The sequence below is a fragment of the Spinacia oleracea genome, chromosome 1 (assembly GCF_020520425.1).
Source record: "Spinacia oleracea cultivar Varoflay chromosome 1, BTI_SOV_V1, whole genome shotgun sequence".
NCBI classification, from domain to species: domain Eukaryota; kingdom Viridiplantae; phylum Streptophyta; class Magnoliopsida; order Caryophyllales; family Amaranthaceae; genus Spinacia; species Spinacia oleracea.
In genome coordinates, this window is record NC_079487.1 from 48,077,123 (window position 1) to 48,101,163 (window position 24,041).

Sequence of the window (24,041 nt, forward strand, 5' to 3'; positions counted from 1 at the left end):
ATCGGAATCGGAAAATAATTCCGGAAACGGAAATATTAAATATTTGTTCGAAACGGAAATTAATTCCGGAATCGGAAATGTTAAATATTGTTCGTATCGGAAATGAAATCCGGAATCGGGAAATTAATCGGAAGCGTATTGTACGAATTATCATCGGTCGAAACTTGCTAGACGAAGGCCCAGCACGAAGCCAGGCCCACGCCCATCAAGCCATACGCATCAAACCACACGCCAAAGCCTCGCCAGGCCCAGCGCAAGGCCAGGCCCAACAAGGCGTGGCGCGCGCGCGGATCAGATGGGCTGCGAGCATGGGCCAGGCGTCGTGCAGTTCGCGTGGGCTGCGAGGCATGCGCGCGGGCTGTGCGATGCGGTGTTCGTGCTCGTGTTCGTGTGCGTGCTATACGAATCCTAAAGCAATCGGAATTCGTGCTATGACTAAATCCTAATCGTAGAAGATAGAAATTAATTAAATAGAGTTCTAAAGGGATTCTAATTAATTAATTTAGTATTCTAATAGGATTCGAAATCCTTTTCCATGATTCTATAAATATGTGCCTAGGGTCACAAATTTATACACGAGTTTTTCAATAAGTTTTCAAACAATAAAAGCTGTGATTTTTGAGCAGAAAAATCAGCCATATTACTTGCCTATTTAGCCGAAAATAATAGTACCTTAAGGGCGATTCTAGTTGGTCAATCTTAAGGCGGATCCGGACGTGCTGTGGACTATCTACGGGGGGACGACACTTGGAGTCCTAAAGACTCACTACTACAAAAAAGGGCATAGAGTACTGTTGAAATACACTTTATAGGACGCTTTAAAGGCGTTCTCCAACTCAGCGCACTATAAAGTTTATAAAACGGGTAAAAAAGTGTTTTATATACCTAGTCATAAAGTACAGTGATAAGAGATAAGCGTCCTCTATTCCCTTCCTAAAATCAGAAAATAAAGAAGGAATATATAACGGCTACCATAGTGGACCATACTATTTTCCTTTTCAATAGAAAACTATTATCTTACCCAACAGCTTTCTATTCTTCATTTTATTAATAAAAAAATAATGCAAAAATACGTATTTTGCATATTTTTTAGGAATACTGTTTGAAATCATACTTGTATACGTGCATTGCAAAGTATTTCAAATTTCCAATATATTATCACTTTTATTCCAAACACTCCGTACATTTCTTAATGAAAAAAAGCATAACTGGTTGAAGTTCAATACTTCGTATGAAATTATAATTCCAAGCACATCTTGGAATCTTGTATTAATACTCAAATGTACAAGTACTATATTGAAGAAATTAAACTTTCTATCTATAACATGCTGAATGAACGTAAGAGGTTGTTTTCCTCCTCTCATCCTATATCGCCTAGCTAATAATTGAACTGAAATACAAGTGTGATTAAATAGATAGCTTCCTCATCTTTTCACCATCACCTGCAACACTCAACAACAATAAACAGTGTGAATAAATTGATTTCAAAGATTGGTATGAAAATAATTAGCAGACATAACCCCATGGTTCATTTCAAACACATTGCATCACTAAAAGTAATAAAGTCAACTATAATCAATTTGCATAACACCAATATTAACATTGTTGGTCATTTTAACAATGAGCTCCCGCAACAGAAAAACGTCAATCAATTTGCAAGGCAAAGCATAATAACGAAGAAAAGCTAGATGAATTAATCAAGCTAAAATGAACTAATCCTAGGAAATGACACCGAAAATGAATAATAAAAGCTTAAAATTAGGAACACCCAGCAAAAAACAAAAAAAAAAAACAAATGAATCTACGAAACAAAAGGTGAACAAACTCCTAAAACATCATATTGATAAATACCCACAACTCAAATGAATCAAAACGAAAAATAGCCACGTAATATAATCTGAACAAATTGATAATCAAACATAGAATTTCCAATACAAGACATCAATTTCTAAATATTTTTTAAAAAAATTGAGAAGGGGGTTATACTAGCTTGGAATAAATCAGGTGAGGCGATTTGGAGCAAGAATCCAGATCGGGGGGATGATAATGTTGGACCTATAATCAGCCCATTTAGGAGTTAGGACCCTTCTCATAACTGTATGCACTACCATCGATTGAACTCGTACTTGCTTCGTAGGTCGCCAGAGAGTGGGTATTTATCAATATGATGATAGACGGCTCATGCATTGGACGGGAACCCAAATATTTAGGTTAAAACTTGAAACGATTCACTCAAAATATTTTTGGGTGGAAATGAGGCACTACCCTCCCTACACGACTACACCACCACGAAACGCATATTTACTTAGGCGTTCTCTATACATTCTGTTATTATTTATAAATGTTAATTAAAATATATGCTAGGAATATATAACGGTTAAAGAGAGAGGTGTTTTATTTTTATGTCGTTTATGTAACCGTTATCTAAGGGAGGCGTTCTCTATAATTATAGAAGACGCCTATACTTGACCGTTGCCTATCTTGTGTTATTTATTCTAGTTTTTGTAGTAGTGACTTGTTCTTGTTCGGTTCGGGCCCAGCTAGGTAGGGCACGCTACAAAGTGTATGCATCCTAGACTAATTATATGATTATGTGCAATTAATATGATTCTTGGCATTAAGGTTTTTCCGCATGATTTATGTTGTTCATATGTATCATAACCTCACACAGTCGGGCAGACAAAGAGACAAGGAAAATCAATCCAGTCCTTGGAAATCGGGTTTAGGCAAAAGATTTCACCAGTTAAGCTGACAAAAATGACGTAGCCATGGGATGAACCAACAACCCGGTGAGGGGGAAAAGCTCCCGGGAGGTTTATAGAGTGCATGTTGTCATCAAGAACAATATTCATAAAATGACAAAAATGACTCCTGCAATTGATGTTCAAGCAGCATGAGCAGAGGAGGGATAGCTACATGTTGGCGTGGAACCTTGGGTAAATTCAATGCAGTTGATGTTCAAGCAGCATGAGTAGAGGAGGGGTAGCATGAGCAGAGGAGGGATAACTATTCGTCATTCCATGTGGCCTAACTATCCTCTAATCAAATTCAAACCCCTAGTTTTTCATCCAACTACTCAATTTGATCAAAATCTCCCAACACATGCATGGCAAGTTGGTGAGTTAAACAATTCAGAAATCTCATTCCAAACATGAGGAAAATAAGCAGCAAGAACCAACCAAAGCTACATACAAAGACATTGCTATAGTTTTTTTTTTTTTTTTTTTACTTTTTGGAATTTTTATACTTCGTATTACTTTCAGTAGTTTATAGATAAGTTTCTGGTCAAATTTGTATAGTACAAATTATTTAATTCAAACAATTGCAAAATAGGAAAAATAATCTTAAAACAATTAACTACTATAGAATAACATACTAAGAATGAGGAAAAAGCATAGGAAAAACAACATACAAAAGTTCAAACGATTACAAAATTATAAAAATTACAAAGCGGAAAATCATGTAAATTCTGAAATCAATAGAGGAGCGAGAAAATACTTAAGTAACTTATTTGATTACGGCGACGAAAGAAACCGGAGCTCCGGCACGCATCTAATTAATGTAAACATCATATTAGCAATGAGCACTGAAGTAATTAAAAACCTAAAATCTAGTTGAGCGAAATCAACTCCGAAATTGACAAAAATCAGCTTAAAAAACAGACAAATTCCCTCATAGAAATTTGTTGAATAACTTCAAAGCTTAAGAAATTGAGTTAATACCTGATTCCGAGCTTGATTGTGCAGATCACTGTGACAATTACGCGTCGCAGATGAAATTTGACGGACTCTAAAATTGTAGATGAAAATTACAATAGAACATTAATTAAATTTGAATTCGCGAGAAATAGAGTGCAATTATCGCTTAATTTTGACGAAATAGACCTAATTTTGGGGCAAATTTGTGAAAGTGTGAAGAAAATTGAAGATTAGAAGGATGTTGCGAAGAGAGAGAAACAATAGTTTGTTTGTTTGGGAGGAAGAGAGAGAAAGGGTATTATTTTTGAAAGAAAATTGACCGGGTATTGTGAGGGGGTCGAAAAAGCACGAGGCTAATACGTGACCTCGTCCCTCGTGGGTGTGACGCTTCTTTTTGTCAAATCAAGTGTAATTGGATTTCCTGTGAGTTTACACCCAATTGACTAGTAATATAGGAGTCGCCATTCAATTTTTAACGACAATGAGAAAAACTGACAAAACCCGGTTATCGTGACATAAAGGGAGTGCAATTATGTTTGACCATGATGGTCGTAGGTTCCCTTGTGATCCCTGGTGGTGGGGATCGCTCAACGTACACCCGCAGGGTAGAGATTGAGGGTTCGGGGGACTGTAACTACCGAGAGGAGTACTCGCTCTTCGATAACTCCAGAGGCAGGATATCCTTACTAGCTCAACATAAATAATTGAAGGGACATGCGTTAACTATTAAACTAATCTGAGTTGATTTTATCAATATGCAACATATAGTACTAGATCGAGCGCGATTATCTGATTTAGATTGTTTTAAGGGACCTAGCATGATAATCCAATTTCCCAAAAATATCATATTTATTAGGCGTGATCGAACAATCAGATTTAGTTAGTTTAACAGTTCATAAAAGGGCGAAGAAAGCAATTAAACCATGGAAAAGGGACACATTACGACGCACCCTTGAGAGGTGCGTCACGGTTCTCAGAAAACTAACCACTTTGACTTTGCTATTTCTCCTTTTATTTAACGAATCTCAAATTATGGGACAGGATACGTTCTGTTCGATTTATGGATCGATTGCGACAGAACGCGTGATCAGTTTTGCATCGTGAGGCTTAGGCTTAGGGGTTTAGAGTCAATACTCAGAATAATAATTGTGTGTTGTGTGTTTTTTTCACGTCGAACATGGGCTATATTTTTAGAAAAGAGTTCGTGGAAAGATAGAATTGTAGAACTCTAATCCACGAGGAATTAGGAAAAAACACGTACCAGGTATTTTCAGCGCCCAGAGCCAGGCGTTGAAAATAGGATCTGGGCAATTTCAGCGCCCACGGCTGGGCGTTGAAATTGATGTTTTGGCCGTTTCTTTGTCAGATTCGGACTCTTAGAATCTTGGAGCGTATGAGACTTAATCGAGTCTTTTAGTGCGTATTAATTTTATGACGGAATACGTCTGGGCCCGTTACGAACTCTAGGCTCGTTAGGATTTTAATTAATACGTAACTTTTATTTTCGAATCGTATTAGGAATAGGATTCTCTCGCAATTTCTATCTCACTTAGGATTTATGTTGGAGTGCAACACCTAATTCTGACAGGTTTCTATCTTTTATGACTTGTCACTCTTAACAACTACCCATTACGGAAGTTACTATTTTTAGCAGGTTTCCATAAATAGCAGGTTTCTATAAAGTGCAGGTTTCGGGTGAAATGAAAAGGGTGATCGAGATTCGTTATTTTATAGGAGATGCGTTGCCAAGTGGAGATTTTATGTTCTCATCATCGAACCTTCCCTTTCGGGAATGGGGACAAAAGTAGGTGTCTACAGTTAGCCCCCACTTTGATTGAGTCTCGGGATGAGACGATGGTCAAAGTACTAGACGGAGTGCGTCACACAAGCCATGGTGACCTGTTTTGGCGAGGGTCTCACGAGCCCCCGAGTGATAACATTTGACTTAAGGGTCATCACTTGAAGTGTTGACATATCCCTCACGTGTCATTGGGATTTGTCAACGGATAGTATAGAAACTTCCTCACTTTGTCATTGGAAGGATCTAAAGGTGCGCAGAAACTCCCTCACTTTATCATTGGGAGTAGCTACAGATGTTTTCGAAATCAAAGCTATAAAGTGTAATTGGGCCTGGCCAAGCCCAATCACGAGGTAAAAATGTTAATAAAGATTCTCATTTCTAGGGTTAGCTAAACGAGAAAACCCCCTTGTTTTTATGGGACGTAAAACGAAGGAAAATCCAGCACATCGCTCTTTTTTTTGGAAAAACGGAAAACCAATCTTTTAAATTTTGGAAAAAAGGGAAACTACACACATCGCTTTTTTGGAAAAAACGGAAAACCAAAAGCTACTCACATCGTTCTTTTTTGGAAAAACGGAAAACCAAAAGCTACTCACATCGTTCTTTTTTGGAAAAACGGAAAACCAAAATCTACTCACATGGTTCTTTTTTTTTTTAGAAAAACGGAAAAACCAAAAGCTACTCACATCGTTCTTTTTGGAAAAACGGAAAACCAGAAAAAGTTATCGCTGCAGCGACTAAGGACCTGCGCGGTTAGTGGCGCAGACCCCGCCGGCTAAAGATGGCGAGCCTATCCGCTAAGGGTGGACACCCCGTCCGATAGAAGTGGACGAATCTGTTTTGAAGTTTGTTTGTTTTTTTTTTTTTGAAAATAAGGACCTACGCGGCTTGTGACGTAGACCCCGCCGGCTAAAGATGGCGAGCCTATCCGCTAAGGGTGGACACCTCGTCCGATAGAAGTGGACGAATCTGTTTTGAAATTTGTTTGAAAATAAGGACCTACGCGGTTCGTGACGTAGACCCCGCCGGCTGAAGATGGCGAGCCTGTTTTTTCTTTTGAAGATTTTTATTTTTCGAAAACTGAGGATCTGTGCGGCTAGTGACGCAGACCCCGCCCGCTGAAGGTGAGCGAGTCCTGTCCGCTGAGGGTGGACGTCCCTGAATTCGTTTTTCTATTTGGAACTCGCGCGGTTCGTGGCGCGATCTTGCCCGATTGAGGTGGGCAAGTCCCTATTTCATTTGTTCTTGTGATTTCTTTGAGAATTTCTTTTCTTATTCATTCTCGCAGGAGCGAATTCTTTCGAGGGATGCTCGGATTTAGTTGTAACCTGAATGTGGGTTGAAAACGTGCTTAGACGGACCATTGTTTTGTGGTCATCTTCTTTCGTGGTTTTGAGCTAGTCTTTTTGGCTCAATTCTGCCACTACCTGGGTCCTTGATTAGGGGACTATGTATAAATATCAACGGCGACCTTTGTCTCGAGGTCGTAAACTGGTTTTATTTTTTTGAGACATCCAAACACGGGATTTTGTACAGCGTAGTCTGGGAATATTGTTTTAACTTTTCATACTCTCTTTTGAAATATATATTTTCTTTCGAGCCCCCAAACACTCGTGCTTGGCGGTCAGTTCTTGTCAAAGAGGTTCTTTGGGGATACGCATTTTGTAATGTCCTTGATTGTGTTTGGGATCGTGCTCGTAAGTGCGAGCGATCTTCGTAGTGGTGTGCTACTCTTGACAAGGTCGTGAGGTGCGACTTTCAGTAAGGGAATCGGCAATTTTCGAGTCGAATGGATGCGGCAGGGCCCTTTAGAAGTTAGGGCCTTTTTTGAGCCTGGGTTCATTTTCGGCGCCCAGGCCTGGGCGTTGAAATAATTCACGCCCAGGTGGGGCGTTGAAAGCGTTGTTTGGGCTGGTCTTTTGATGACACAGTTGGCCTCTTGTTCGTTCGTTTTCTTTTTTTCTTTTGAACACGTTCGTAAATGTTCGATACTTAGAAAAGATGATATGTATGTGAGAACGAGTGTTCATAGAATGGCCGTTGTGTGCGGTCCATTAATCAGTTTGCTTGAATCAATTTTTTTTGAGCAATGACTGATTTTGAATAGTTTGCTTAGAAGATTGATAGGGTTCAGGCCCATTCATGAAGTGGGCTCAAACATCGTGCCCTTTCGATTGTTCAAACATTTGCTTCGAGATTTATTATTTTGCTACGGTTGTTTCGTAGCTTGGAGCCCCCAAGTAGGCATGTTGGGATGCTTCCTTTTGGCGTACGATTTTTATAGGTTCTTTCGAGAAAGATGCCTTGGGGTTCCGCTCGTGTAGGTGCGAGCTATCCCTTCCATGGTAGGTAATATTTTGCTACTTTTAATCCTTAATGTAGAAGTCGTGTGGCTTGCATGATAAGTAGTCTTTGCCTCTTTTACACATGCTCTTTGGGCGTGCCCGCATTAGTGCAATATGCCTTACTCTTTTTTTTAGACTTGTACCGTGGGATGGTTTAACTTATGGTGCAACGTAGGCTTGTGTGGCCTAACAGGTGTCTTAGAATATTTCTCCAGGTGTTGGGGTATCATTATTATTTTTTGCATTGGAGTACTTCATCACGCCTCATTCAGGTGCTTGAACAAGTGTGGCACCTTCTGCGTGGGTTTGCACGGCTTATTACTCGTTCGATGCGAGGATTCATAGGTGTTTCTTTCTTATTTTTATATCTGGGCAAAACTTGGCTAGCAGAAAGATTCAGCGCCCAGGCTTGGGCGTTAAAGATATTGGCGCCCAGCTCTGGGCGTTGAAATTGATTTCTGGGTATATTTTGACAGTTCTTATCCTTGATTTCGCTTTTGCTTTGGAACGACGTAGACTGTGTAACGGGCGCTTATAGGGCGAGCGTTAGGTGCAGTAGTTTGATCGGAGTTTTGGTGACTCGCGATTTTCAGTTACCCTTGTTAGTGGGGTGACTTTATATATTCTAGGTAGCGCTTAGAATTTGGGAGAGATTGTAGCCATTCTAAGGTTCGTTTTACACGATCAAATCTTAGGATTGTGCCCCTATGACGTATGTATAGCATTAGCATCGAGAATTTGCGGTAAAATCGTCATTTCGAGCATTTTTAGAGTGTTTTTCTCAACCCCCCAATTATAGCTACGGGATTGGCTTGGTGCTATAACGCTTGGCATACGTTTTTATGTATTCATGGTGACATGGATCATGAATAGTTTGAACCAGACTCGTTTAGTGCGAGGTACGTTCGCGTAATGACCTGCTACTTCTCTTGTAAATGTCGTATTGTGCGACATTGCCATGGTCAAGGTAGTCACATGTTGAAGTGTGCCTTGACCAAAAGCTAGGTGCCTTTCTTTACCCATAATCATATTTATAGATCTTTTTGACTCACTTGCAACATCGAGATAAACGCATACTTAGCTTAAACCAACGACACTTTATTATGTTCGAAGAAGTCTTTTGAAAATTATTTAAAATCCGAGTCCTACTGTGTACAATCCGAGGTGTCCTAAGTAGGCTGACTTATAGAAGGGTTCGTACAGGATTACATGAGTGAATCAAAATACTGTTACGATTTTTGGAACGCTGTCTAAGGATTTGCTGGAAGCCAGGGTGCAGGCGTCAAGATATACTTGTGCTCGTTTGGCATATGATTTTAGGCTTTTAGGGCCATCTTTTCCAGAATTGCGGGAATATAAACCGTTTTCAAATTGACTTAGATTTACTTGGTGTATGTCTGCAAAAAAGGTCAAGGTATACTTAGTTCTTTCCCTAGCTCTTTCATTTCAATTTTTAGCCCCCAGTTGCTGTTATGTCTTCCCATTAATAATGCTTTCAGATTTCGATTTTAGATGCCCGTGTCACATGTCTGAGTAGGGTGAGCCTCGGTTAAGTGCCAAGTCCTATTGACAATGTCTTATTTTTTCCAAAGGGGATTAGCAAGCATTTGAATTACCATGAACGGGTGCCCTGAGTTCGAAGGAACGATGGGGTGATGCCGTAGAACAATCCTCTTTATTGCAAGCTTACTGCCTTTACTACTTGTCGGCGACTATGACTGTGTCTAGGGGTGGAAGAAGTTCTTTAAGCGAACGACTATGTCTACTGGTGAAAGAAAGTCTTTAAGTGAGTTAGTTCGCTTTAGGGAGGGTCAAGTCGAGTACTTTAGAGGTCATGGACGCTTGCGCTAGCCCCCATTCAATTGAGGCAAAGCGATCTTTTGAGTCTTGACTAAGTGCCTAGGAGTGTGAGTGCTCCTTCTGGCAAGGGTACGTGCCCTTATTATTTTTCGATGTGTGCTCGTTTTGGCATCTTGGTGACTTGGATTCTTCTTTTGACTTAAATTTTTCTTTCGACTTGGGTTGCAGGTAATTAAATTTCAATAAGGGACTCTATTTCTTATTCTTGTTATTCTATAGGCTTTAATATTTTTGTAAATTGGTTGGACCGAATCATTGATTGCCTACGTATCCGCCTTAAATAGATTTAATTTGGAATCAGGTCTTGCGTAGTTCTTAGCCTAGAAAATGGTTTCTTAGAATGCCGAATTCGATAAGTATGTTCTGAGATGGAAACATATTATTTGAAACGGTAGAATAAGTGAAGTTTATTATTATTTTAATCTGCTGCCTTGCCGTAAGCCAAAAATTTGTTTTATATTTTTTTCAAGTGCATGTATTTTTGGTGGTACGTATATCTGAATACGTGTTGTACCCCTCCAAGTGTTCGTTATTTTTCCGTGTATGTGCGGATAAAATGACGAGCACTTCTGGACAAAATTTGGCGAGCAGAGAGATTCGGCGCCCAGGCTGGGGCGTTAAAGATTCCAGCGCCCAGCTCTGGGCGCTGAAAATGATTTCTGGGCGGATATTTTTTTTTTTTTTTTTTGGTGCGCTAAAATGCTTCTTTTTCTTTTTAGACTAACTTTAGAGGCGCTTTGCAAAGTTTCTCTTTTATTATTCACATTTTATTTTTTTGTCTTTATTTTTTTTCGTTGAGTGTAGAATGTACTTTTCATTTGTCTCTTTCTTTATTTGTGACTCAAGACGGTTTGAAAGATGGGTTGAATGAGATAGGATAATTTGTATAGGTATTAGTCAAGCATGAGGATTACATCTGCTAGGGCTCACAATTTGCAGCTTCGTGCTAGTGTCACGAGTTTACATCAACCAAGGCCAATGAGTAGCATGGGGACGGCTCAAGGGTATATCAACAGGATGTATCCACACAAGTTATATGGTCATTATGCTAATGGTGGTGTAAGAGAAGGTTTTGGAAATAATGGGTATGACGCACGTGTCAATGGCCGTGCGTGGTTTGCGGTTGACAACAAGTTCAAGAACAAGAGTCGAGGTAATGGTTTCTTGGGTTATGGCAATGAGAACATGGATGGGTTAGATGAGCTGAACAGGGGCCCCAGAGCGAAGGCGTCTAAGAACATGAGGATTGGAAAGGGTAGACATCGTAGAACTTTATGATTTGGATTGGTTGACTCAATTCTCTTCCTTCGTTTACTTGGGTAAATTTCGCACTTTGGGAGGTACGGGCTAAGTATTTCATGACTCGCTCTTTTCGCTCTCCCTTTTCTCTTTCTATTTTTTTCTTTTTGCTCGGGATTTCCCCCCAACATAAATCCTTCAATCAAATTTTTTATTTGGGGTAAAAGGTAGATGGTTGTGGTCTTTGAGTCACGAGGCGAGACTGAGTGAGCCTCATTTGGTAGGCCTATAGTGGACCTTTAATTTTAGTAGGCCTAGGGTGGACCTTTAATTTTAGCAGTCCTAGGGTGGACCTTTAAATTGCCTTTCTTTGCAAGCGTATTTAGTCGTTTCTTAAATTGTGCAAATAGCGTAGATTCGAAATCTTGTTTTTACCTTATTGAATTTTAACGAAAGAATTGCATCGAAAATAACTTTTTGCTTCTTTTCAGATTCCAATTTCTGGGATTTAATTGGAAGTTGTGATTTAGACTCGAACTTTCATTAATCTTTCTGATTATAACCCGTGTATGAATACAAGGAGGTGACCTAGACTCAAAATAATGACGTGGCGTAAGCCTATAATACTTGACCAAGCAACTCTCAGACTTAGGCTAATTGGACCATAACTTTCATTGATTGACACTTTAGATTTTAACCCTTGGGTGTTCATTTGTCATGCGCCATTTTTCTTAATATTGGCAAGGTAGTTAATCGGGGAGATCGAATTTTTTTTTTTTGCAAGACTAGAATCATTAGTGCGGCTTCTCTCTTAGTGTGTATTGCTTTACCCCAATGGTAGCCTTATGTCATGCCGATTTGGGTATTTTCATGGTTTGTCATGTTGCATTCATGGAAAATCTTTTAGTCCGTACTTAGGAGTATTTCAAGGAGCGAGTGGCTCGAGAGGACTATGATGGTCGTGACCCAATGTGATCATACGCCTTGAGGCCATTTAATTTTTCTTTCCAATGGTATTGACACCTTAGGTTCACTTTGGGGGTTGTGCGACTATGGGGGAATGATTTTCAGAATGTGACTGTTTCCATTTTGCAAATACTATAATGTATTCTTTTTATTGGTGAGAGAGAGTATTGAGGCCGTGGATTCTTAGCAAGGGATGACAATTATATATGGGTGCTTATTGATTTAAATGTTAGAAAGGGAGACTCAATATGGTTTAACCTTTTAACTTGCAGAACGACACCAAGCATTAGGACCGATTCTATGGATAAGACAACTAAGACTTAGGATTTAGATTGTACTTTGGCATAACCTAGTCTAGACTCGGATTTTTTTTTTTTTGAACATTATTTTTACTTTGAAAACTTTATTCGAACATCATTTTTTTGAATACTTTGCCCATGTGACATTCAAGGTTATTTTAATTAGCATGCTCGATTTTGGTGCCGAACATCGTCGTCGTAGGAGGCCTAACAACGACACAAAGAGTTATTTATTTTTATGAGTCGCTTTTTAGAATCGAGTGCTTTTCTTACGCCCTCGCAGCAATTTTTTTTACGAACGGTTTTTTTGCTACGTGTTTTCTTTTTCGCGGGCATTGAGGCTGTTGCGCCTGACCCGAAGGCCAAGCAGCAACTTCAGCTCCCAGCGTCGGGCGTGAGAAATTCTGGCGCCCAGCCAGGGGCGTTGAAAATGCGTCCCTGGCTGGTTCTCGTTTTCTGTTTGCGTCTACTTTTGTTTATGCGACTTCGATTTTGCGTGCTTGCCTAATAACGTCCTTTACGCGTTGTGTAGCGTTTGTGGGATTCGTTACAGGCCATCCCGAGCGTCGCTTATTTTTGTGGCGATCGCTCGGGTTTGCTGAACACGTATTTCGGTATAACTCTTTGGCAAATTGGTTTATGAATGTTTGGGAAATTTTTAAGGTCGTTGGTTTTTCTAGGATAGTTTGTCACACGCAATCATATATTTTGCTACACATAACTAACATTCCATCATGAGGCAATAATAATATGTCATGTAGTTTATGATAGGCTTCTATGGGTAGTTATTTGCGCCTGGCTTGGTACCGCTTCTATCGCAGATCCACCACATGCCCCGGTCGGGGTAGTGCTTTCAACAGACGAATTTCGTCCCAGAAGGCCAACCCGCAAGTGCAAGCCAAGGGGGCATGCAGGCGAGACGGACCTAGTGGGCGAGCGATTGGGTTTGGGACAGGTGTACTACTAGCGAAAGTGCCGAGTGGACAACATTCGAAGCATATGCACCCCCCGGTTGGCGATGGGTATCCTTAGTCCCAACTCCCGAGATGAAACACCAAGGGAGCCAAGATTCGTTATGCGGTTCTGTCCGTTCACATTAATATGCTGATTTTCAGGTCGTCCCAACTTGATGGGGAAATAAACGCGGGGTAGGATCGTTTCACCCTTCGGCTATTTTGATTACCTACAAGCACGAGTATTTCCTTCACTATCCCCAGTGGAGTCGCCACTGTGAGGGGGTCGAAAAAGCACGAGGCTAATGCGTGACCTCGTCCCTCGTGGGTGTGACGCTTCTTTTTGTCAAATCAAGTGTAATTGGATTTCCTGTGAGTTTACACCCAATTGACTAGTAATATAGGAGTCGCCATTTAGTTTTTAACGACAATGAGAAAAACTGACAAAACCCGGTTATCGTGACATAAAGGGAGTGCAATTATGTTTGACCACGACGGCCGTAGGTTCCCTTGTGATCCCTGGTGGTGGGGATCGCTCAACGTACACCCGCAGGGTAGAGATTGAGGGTTCGGGGGACTGTAACTACCGAGAGGAGTACTCGCTCTTTGATAACTCCAGAGGCAGGATATCCTTACTAGCTCAGCATAAATGATTGAAGGGACATGCGTTAACTATTAAACTAATCTGAGTTGATTTTATCAATATGCAACATATAGTACTAGATCGAGCGCGATTATCTGATTTAGATTGTTTTAAGGGACCTAACATGATAATCCAATTTCCCAAAAATATCATATTTATTAGGCGTGATCGAACAATCAGATTTAGTTAGTTTAACAGTTCATAAAAGGGCGAGGAAAGCAATTAAACCATGGAAAACGGACACATTACGACGCACCCTTGAGAGGTGCGTCACGGTTCTCAGAAAACTAACCACTTTGACTTTGCTATTTCTCCTTTTATTTAACGAATCTCAAATTATGGGACAGGATACGTTCTGTTCGATTTATGGATCGATTGCGACAGAACGCGTGATCAGTTTTGCAGCGTGAGGCTTAGGCTTAGGGGTTTAGAGTCAATACTCAGAATAATAATTGTGTGTTGTGTGTTTTTTTCACGTCGAACATGGGCTATATTTATAGAAAAGAGTTCGTGGAAAGATAGAATTGTAGAACTCTAATCCACGAGGAATTAGGAAAAAACACGTACCAGGTATTTTCAGCGCCCAGGGCTGGGAGCCGAAGATTTCGGCGCCCAGAGCCAGGCGTTGAAAATAGGATCTGGGCAATTTCAGCGCCCACGGCTGGGCGTTGAAATTGATGTTTTGGCCGTTTCTTTGTCAGATTCGGACTCTTAGAATCTGGAGCGTATGAGACTTAATCGAGTCTTTTAGTGCGTATTAATTTTATGACGGAATGCGTCTGGGCCCGTTACGAACTCTAAGCTCGTTAGGATTTTAATTAATACGTAACTCTTATTTTCGAATCGTATTAGGAATAGGATTCTCTCGCAATTTCTATCTCACTTAGGATTTATGTTGTAGTGCAACACCTAATTCTGACAGGTTTCTATCTTTTATGACTTGCCACTTTTAACAACTACCCATTACGGCAGTTACTATTTTTAGCAGGTTTCCATAAATAGCAGGTTTCTATAAATAGTAGGTTTCGGGTGAAATGAAAAGGGGTAATGAGATTCGTTATTTTATAGGAGATGCGTTGTCAAGTGGAGATTTACGCTTTCATCATCGAACATTCCCTTTCGGGAATGGGGACAAAAGTAGGTGTCTACAGGTATCGGGGCTCCGGTAATCGGGTTTTGGGATTGCAATAAATTAGATCTCATCCGTTCATTTTATCTGAATCCGATGGTGGTAAAAGGTTCTCATTATAAGGAGGTTCTTATCTTAAGGGAGGTTTATATATATATACATATATATATATATATATATATATATATATATGTAGGGCGAGGTTCCGGTGAAAACCGTCTTATGGTGAGAACTCATCTTACGGTGAGAACCTTTGTGCATATTTTTTGAATTTAAACTGCATATTTTTTGAACTAAGTGTGCATAATATTTCAACAACATGTGCACCATTTTTTCGAGATGAATGCAATTTTTTATCTTCTGAAAACAAAATAATATATGCATATTTAGTGAAAAATATATGCACATTTATTTTAAAAAATATGCACATTTATTTTAAAAAATATGCATGTTTATTTAAAAAAATATGCATACGGAGTAGTTAGTTTCAGTGATGAAGCGAAAGGGTCTGGCGGGGTATTGGGAACTGATGAATACAGGGTTAAATGAAAAAAACACAAAATCCAATATTGTTAAGGAACCATAACAACCCCAATTGAATTGAAGAGAAATACAAATCAACATCTTCACAATCTTCTCCATTGATGCTACTACCTTCACAACCTTCACACTCTCTACCATCTTCATCCACCATCTCCACCCCGCTGCCGCCATTTCCGTTCTCCTCCACCAAAGCTCCGAATTAACCTCAGTTTCTCTCTCCTGTCTCCACCATCACCAAATTAAAGTCGATCGGCCGGCAAACTCGCTTCCACGAGCTTGCTAATTGACGTCACACCCGCACTCTATCTTCTCCGCCGCGCACCTCTAGTGGCTCGGCCCTGTTCGGTTGCCCCCCTGTCATGCTTTTGGATTTGTTTTGTGCGTATTTGTGTATTTGAATCTAGAATTAAGGTCTAAGAATGGGAGAAATTAAAGTGTTTTAATGAGACAGAAATGAGTAATGTTAGTGATGAGTCTTTGGATGAAGGGAGGTTTCGATATCCATGACAAAATCCACCGGTACTTTTTATAATTTTAATGCGTTTGATTGCAAGCAAAACCCTCGTTTATGTATAGCTCTCATCTGTTTATCTTGTAAGTTAATGTCGAATACTCCGTAGTGGCGTACTGGCGTGGCTAAAATAATTGAACGGGTAAGATATCAAATAATAAACGGTGAGGATTAAAGTTCTCAGGGTAAGGGTGGTTCTCATAGGAACCTAAATCTATATATGTATATATATATATATACATATATCTTAATCAAGCCTGTGAGGTTCCGGTGAGAACCGTCTTACGTCGAGAACCTTTGTGCATATTTTTTGAATTAAATTTGCTTTTTTTTTTGAACTAAGTGTGCATAATATTTCAACTATATGTGCACCATTTTTTCAAGATGAATGCAATGTTTTATGGGTGTTACTTAATGCAGATATTATTTTCTAATTGTAGAAATAAAAATTACAACACTACCCTAATTAATTAAATTAAAATGAAAAAAAACTCCCAAATCCACTAATCTAATCTAATTCTGCGAACGTTAATCCATTACTCTAATTCCCTGAACATTAAGTCCCTCCATCTACCCACTAACATAATCTCACATTCCCATGACTATACCCCCACTGTCATCATTTTACAAAACCGGCCAGTTATGCTTGCATCAGTAAGATGAAAAAAAAACTGTACGAAACAAATTAATTTACGTTTAATACCCATAATCCAAATTAATCATACATATGAAATAAATACTTTGTTGTTATTGAAAAGATAATTGGTTCTTTTTGCATACTACTAATGCATATCAATTCATAGAATAAAAAGAACCATAAAAATCATAAATACTTATTTATGTATTCGTTGTGGTATTGTCCAGATTTTCTTGTCCTCCCTCCATACTCTTGATTTTAAAAGTATTAGGTGTATATAATTATGGAGTTCTTATCAAATACGAAGTAATAATATAGGTTGTACTCAAATTAGTAGGATAAGTTTTATCAACTACTCAGTATTTAGTGCGCATAAGAACACTACAATTTCAATAGCATAAGTTTTTTTTTCAGTAGGAATTTTTTAAAACCCTTTTTATTAATTTGCTGGCAATTTATTTAACCCTTTTGATTAATTAATTATTAATTAGGATTGTTTGGTAATATTTAATTTTGCATTTAGAAAAAAATATCTGCATTTAGAAGCTATGTTTATTTTCTGAAAACAAAAAAAGTATATGCATATTTAGTAAAAAATACATGCACATTTATTTTAAAAAATATGCATATTTATTTTAAAAAAAAGTATATGCATATTGAAAACCCTATATATATATAGGGTTCTAATATTTCACCAAATATGTCTATATATATATATATATATATATATATATATATATATGTATATGTATGGGCGTTATTGTCTAGCCATCAAGTCAAAACCCTTCCTAACTTCAATCAGTCAAAACCCTAACCCTCTTCTAAAACCCTCGAAGAAAAGCAGCATCTTGTCGTTGTAATCGGAGGCGCCTGTCCCAACCACCTCTTCTTCTCTGCTGCAGCAATTCTCGTCGTCGCTCCCCTCCTGCCATGGCTCATGGACAGGCCTGCCAGCAACAACAACTGAAGAAGGAGAGGAGAAAAAGGAAAAACAACAAAAACCAATCAGAAGAAGAACCAGAGACCTCCAAAAAAATATCTATGATGGGTTCCGAAGAGAAGAAGAAGAGCAAGAACAAGGATAAGAAGAAGAAACGAGACGAAGCCGATGACGGCGACGAATTGCGAGCTGAAACTGATGAAGGAGAATATGAAGAAGAGGAGGAGGAGAGAGCAGAAAATGGTGGTGAAGATGAGGAGAAGATTGAGAAAATTAAGAAGAAGAAGGAGAAAGTGAATAGTGGAATTGGGATTATGAGTGATCACTCTTTCTTTGGTTTACCTGTTTCTGAGCTTACTAAGGATGCTATTAAGGATACTGGGTTTACAAATATGACTCAGGTTTATCACTTCTACAATCTTTTTAATTGCTTTTATAATTTTGTTAATAGTTATAATTACTCCATTGTTTTTGTCCATACCCAGAGAACAGCGCTGCAATTGCACAAATTAACCAAATATTACTTTTTTTTTTTATATATGCGTGTATGATAAGTGTGTTATATTGTAATGGATTAATGGTACAGATAGGGGTTTAGAGTTCTCTTTCCGGTGTTTTTTTGTTTTTTTTGTTTTGAATTTTGGAAGCAATAGATTAAGAGTTGGGGTTTGGTTCATTCTGTGGTTGATTGTAGTGTGTAATCTAGTCAGGGAAGCAGTGCTTTAGTTGTTTTTGCAATGGTGATTGTAGTGGGGAAGTCGTGTGTTGGTTTGTCAATGCTGACATCGGTTGGAAGAGTATATTACCTACTGAAATTCAAACCTACCAAGGAAAAGAAGGGGATCCATATAGAAATTAATTATTAGGTTTTGTTGTCACAATTAATAACAGAAGTTCAGAGATAATGGTAATCACAATCCAATGCAATCGTGTGACACATGTACACCTCTGGTTAATTTATGCAAGGAAAACAAAAACTCAAGTGTCCAAAGAAAAAAGAGAATGTAATTAGTAATCATGTTGATAGAATTCCTTAAACATGCACCTTATTGCTTTCATCTACAGGATTGTTTTTAAAGGCAAATCATAATCTTAATAAAAAAGATGTACTTTTTATTACTGAATTGGCTAAGTAAGGTGGCACCGGAGCTGCTTTTTCCATTTTGAAAATTCTGTGGTTGTTGAAAGCTTGCATTTCTTTAGATTGTGATGAGTTTGAGAACATCGTGTCAATTGTCTACTTGTAGAAAGCCTAAAATGCAAGCCCTTTTGATGTTAGATAGAAATAAAAATTTCTCAGCCAGCTAATGTTTTGCTTTACCTTGTTTTCAGATTCAAGCCAAGTCCATACCTCCTCTCTTGGAGGGAAAAGATGTGCTAGGAGCTGCGAGGACTGGTTCCGGGAAGACCCTTGCCTTTCTTGTTCCATCTGTGGAATTGTTGCACCAAACTCGATTTACTCCTCGTAATGGAGTTGGTGTTGTCATTATTTGTCCGACGAGGGAGCTTGCTATACAGGTGAAACTTTGTTCCTCAATTCTTTTGACTGCTGTCTCAAAAAGCTCAATGTTTTCCGTTTTGTGGTCCGTAACTGCTTGGATGTGCTTTCATTTGTTTGCTCTTCTTCAACTTCAGTTAGCAATCTCCCTTGATTTTGTTTTAATGATGCAGACACATGCTGTTGCCAAAGACCTTCTGAAGAATCATTCACAAACCCTTGGCTTAGTAATTGGGGGTGCAGGGCGAAGGGGGGAAGCAGAACGACTTGCCAAAGGTGTCAATCTTTTAGTGGCAACACCTGGACGACTTCGTGACCATCTTCAGAATACAAAGGGATTCGTTTTCAAGAACTTAAAGGTGATCTATTGTATTTACATGGAACATGGATTTTTGTGTTGTACTTCAAAGCCATTTCAGAGAATTTTGCTTTTATGATGACAAGTTAATGCAGTTCGTTTATATCACTCTGTAAATTCTAAAGAACAGTTCGTGCCGAGACATGCTAACATATTTTAATGAAGAACTGTTCTCATCTATAAAATTAGTTCTAGATCTTCATTTTTCAAAATAGAGCATCAAAAAGTTGTTAAAGTGTAGCTATGTTTTCAAGACTTCTTCACAGTCCTTACCATACTCCTGGAAATGCTGGAAAGTGACATTTGAATTCCTTAAAGGAACATTTCCTTACTGTCTGTTAATCTTTATTGTGCTTCTATTTACTAGGGTATTAATATCTCAAATGGTTTTATGCTGGCAGTGCTTGGTGATTGATGAAGCTGACAGGATTCTGGAAGCTAATTTTGAAGAGGAAATGAGGCAGATCTTAAAGATTCTGCCAAAGGTCAGAAATCTGATTTTAAGTTTCATGTGCTGAACAACTAAAAAATTTATATACATTTCACTGTTCATCATGATATCGCGACAATGTGCAATGAATGAAGACAAAATCAAAAACAATCATGTCTTTTTTCTCTTCAGTCCCAGATTTTATACCGTGGAAGTGATAGTTTGTGGAGCTTGTAGCATTTTGGAAGCTGGAAAATTACTGCTTTAGAAGAATTTGTGTATCTCAATATATTTACAAAAGCTTTTGTGTAAGACCGCCTAACGGTTAGACCATTTTTTTGGTACTAACTAAACTAGTGTAAAACATAACTAAAAGTAATAAAATCATAACTAATTGAATAACAAAAAAGTTAAGGTATAAAGACATAGTTAAATGTATGAGTCGAATAGTTATTATTTTTGAACAAACTTGTTATTAACTAAAACTCATAAAATCTTAACTAATTGATATCATTGCTTAACTAATCAGTTTCATTGTTAAACTAATTGGTTCAGTGCTTAACTAATTGGTTCGGACGTTCGGTTGCATAACTAATTGGTTTCGTTGCTTAACTAATTGAATTTCAGGCTTAACTAATTGGTTTCAGTGGTTAACTAATTAGTTAAAGTGCATACCTAATTGGTTACAGTGCATAAAAGTGGTTTAACCGTTAGACCGTCTTTCCTAAAAGTTTGTAATATACTTAATACTTCCTCCGTTTTTTATACTCTCAACCGTCTCAACGTTTGAAAGTTTTACACCATTCACATATTTTACTTTGACTTTTTTTGGTGTTTTATACTTCCTCTGTTTTTTGTATTGCACCATTTGCAATTTTGCACTATTCACACACTATTTTATCAGTTTATTTTTTTTATTTACATAAGGAATTATATAGTCATTTGTTTTTTTAATTTTACATGTTATTTTGAAATATACTTATTTTACTCATTCATTTATTTTAAATTTTACTTATTTTTTATTGTCTCTTGCAATATTTTTTTTCCTATAATATATATATACATACATTTTTCTCTTATCTTAATTTAATTAATTCCATTTTCTCTTCCTTGTTTTTTTTTCCTTTTTACTTCCTGCTTTTTTCTGGTTTGATTGGTGACAATGACGATCTCCTACGACGATTCATGTTAGCCGACCCCAAATCATTTTGGTACTAAGGCTTTGTTGTTGTTGTTGTTGCTGTTGTTGTATAAGGAAGTATATAGTCATGTGGTATCTTGATAGATTCGTCTCGATATATATTTTCAAAATATCAACTTTTTATAGTTTTAGCTAATGCATAATAAGAGATATTAACAGCTAAAGTTTTGCATTGGCAAACGTGAAATATCAAGTAGTGCAATAATAAAAAAACGGAGGAAGTATGTAAGATAAAACATAGCCATGTGAGATGTTAGATTCCTCTCAGTGTTTATTTTCAAAATATCAACTTTTATGAAGAGAATTAAAGATATTAATGATCAAAGTTATGCATTGGCATGCTTGAAAGTGACCAACGTTGCGATTAAAAACGAATGGAGGAAGTATGAAAATGTGTACACGTCCTCAATACGATATTAGCAACAACACTTTGACCTTTCATGGTTTTAACCATTGATATCTTTAGTTTTTTGTGTGGGTTTCGCATTTTGTAATTCTCGGGATTGTATATGTTATAACTAATTTCATGCTTCTTCATGTCTTAATCAAGCCTGTGAAGTTTCTGATTTTGTTTTTGGTTGAAAATTAAACAGGAGCGGCAAACAGCTCTTTTTTCTGCCACCCAAACCAAGAAGGTAGCTGTTGAATTATGTAATTTCTGCTATCTTTAGTTTCATGGAAACGTATCAGGTTGAGGGGGACAGGGAGACGGATGTTGGTATTCTGCCTTCATTTGTTGAGAGGTGATAATATATTTTTTTATCTGCAGGTGGAGGACCTTGCACGCTTGTCGTTGTCTAAACCTATATACATTGATGTGGATGAGGGGAGGAGAAAGGTAAATTATAGATGGTGCATTTACTTTATTCTTTATATCTGTTATCCTCCTGACAAGTTTTCATGATGAATATTTATGTTGTATGCTGGCTGTCGTAGGTTACCAACGAAGGTCTACAACAGGGCTATTGTGTTATTCCTAGTGCAAAGAGACTTATCCTTCTCTATTCTTTCCTGAAGAGGAATATGTCTAAGAAAGTTATGGTCTTCTTTTCTTCCTGCAACTCAGTTAAATTTCATTCCGAACTCCTGAGATATATTCAGATAGACTGCTTTGATATCCATGGGAAGCAAAAGCAGGCTAAGAGGACAACAACATTTTTTGACTTCTGTAAAGCAGAAAAAGGCATACTCTTATGCACTGATGTTGCTGCTCGTGGACTTGATATTCCCTCCGTGGTTCGTGTCTTTTATACTGTTCTCACATGAATAACAGTTGTTTCAATAGATTAAAGAATTTCTGGCAGCAGCTCTTGATCTTTCCTTGAATTCTTGTAGGATTGGATCGTGCAGTATGATCCTCCAGATGACCCAAAGGTTTGCAATTTGATTGACCCACCTCAACATCTGAATAGCTTTATCTTGAGCCAATAAACTGATTTAATGTTACTTTTAGGAATATATTCATAGGGTTGGACGAACAGCTCGTGGGGAAGGTGCTAAAGGAAATGCTTTGCTTTTCCTGATTCCAGAAGAGTTACAGTTCCTCGGTTATTTGAAGGTAATGCATATTTTTCCACTAGCAAAATTTTAAGTTGTATGACCCTAGTGAAGTCAGATAGATATGGTTTGGGCTTTACACATCATTAACGTAATTAGGTTAGTGAGTGCTGACTGGTAAACATGGACCAGAAAACCTTGATTTCTTGCTAGCTAAATGTGCACAATTTTCATGCAGAGTGAGAAGGTTCCTGTTAAAGAGTACGAGTTCGATACAAAAAAGCTGGCAAATGTGCAGTCTCATCTGGTACTGAATTTTCCTATTTCTGTTTTTTGTTCCCAATTAGGAAAACACCACCTTACCTAGTCGGTGGATTTTTGCAGGAGAGATTGGTAACAAATAATTATTACTTGAACAAGTCAGCTAAAGAGGCATACAGGGCCTACATATTGTCTTATAACTCGCATTCCATGAAGGATGTTTTCAATGTCCACCAACTTGATTTGCAGGTAATTTTTTTTCTTATGATTCATGGAATAAACCCAAGGGGGTTTGACCCTATCCTGATTTACAGACAATGAAGGGTTTAGTTGATATATACTCGGACATCATATAAAAAGGTTATTGTATTATGAAATGGTGAAGTACGAATTAAAACCATTGTGACGAGTGTCAATAACCATTTATCAGATGATATATCTCTTGTTTACTCGAGATTCTATAGTCATTGTCCATTATTCCAAAATGCAAGGGTTCATTTATTTTTGGATATACTGTTTGTGTTAGGTTTGGTAGTATTATCTCAGAGTATGCCATTAATCACTTGTTGTTCAATTGTGTAGGCGGTAGCTACTTCATTCTGCTTTTCTTGCCCACCAAAGGTGGATATTAAATTAGACAGCAATGCTTCGAAGTTTAGGAAGAAGAGTCGTAAAATTGAAGGGAGGTTCAATGAAAGCCATCCTTATGGGAAACGAGGTGGAGATGATTCTAGGCAATTTGTTAGGTATTAGAAAATTTTATCTTGCTGAATCATTTTGATGTTCGGTACGAATTTTTCTCGGAAGACATGTCAAGTAGGCAATTTTGCGTCTTCTGCGTATAGTCTGTAACAGTTCTATTACAGTTTGTGTTTACTGGATGTGGGACCTTAAATACCGAGGGGATTTTTATAGGAAAGCTTATTAATTCATTATTACTTGTAAAGGGCTTTGATATTTGCATACATGTACGTAACTGTTTACAATAATATTGTAGTATTGTGATCTAATGATTTCTTGATGCGTGTCCTCTATAATGACAAATTAACAAAACAACCAAGTTATGACCATTAGGGTTCCCTTAGCTCGAAGGCTTTATAAATAATCCAATTCCCAAGGAAAGGGGGTTTCTATGCGATGGATTACGCATTACACAATAATTTATTTAAGCATCACATGGGAATATTTCAAATGAAATATTCGTTTCATTCTTGTTTTGTAGGCAGCGTGCG

The 24,041-nt window shown here is 38.0% G+C and overlaps 1 protein-coding gene and 1 long non-coding RNA gene across 2 annotated transcripts; one reads left to right on the plus strand and one right to left on the minus strand.

Annotated features, from left to right (window-relative positions):
• Positions 1–1,127: 1,127 nt before the first annotated feature.
• LOC110777814 (uncharacterized) lies at positions 1,128–3,954 on the minus strand. The gene is made up of 3 exons (XR_002530585.2): positions 3,723–3,954; positions 1,987–3,552; positions 1,128–1,442 (listed from the first exon to the last, which is right to left on the minus strand). It is a non-coding gene; the product is annotated as an uncharacterized lncRNA (long non-coding RNA).
• Positions 3,955–17,382: 13,428 nt separating this feature from the next.
• Positions 17,383–23,819, plus strand: LOC110777812 (DEAD-box ATP-dependent RNA helicase 51). The gene is made up of 12 exons (XM_021982403.2): positions 17,383–17,965; positions 18,897–19,082; positions 19,236–19,421; positions 19,822–19,905; positions 21,645–21,686; positions 21,821–21,889; positions 21,988–22,287; positions 22,387–22,425; positions 22,505–22,609; positions 22,787–22,855; positions 22,933–23,058; positions 23,392–23,819. Exons 1-12 carry the CDS (start codon positions 17,555–17,557, stop codon positions 23,560–23,562), a joined length of 1,788 nt encoding a protein of 595 aa, XP_021838095.1. The 5' UTR covers positions 17,383–17,554; the 3' UTR covers positions 23,563–23,819.
• Positions 23,820–24,041: the final 222 nt, after the last annotated feature.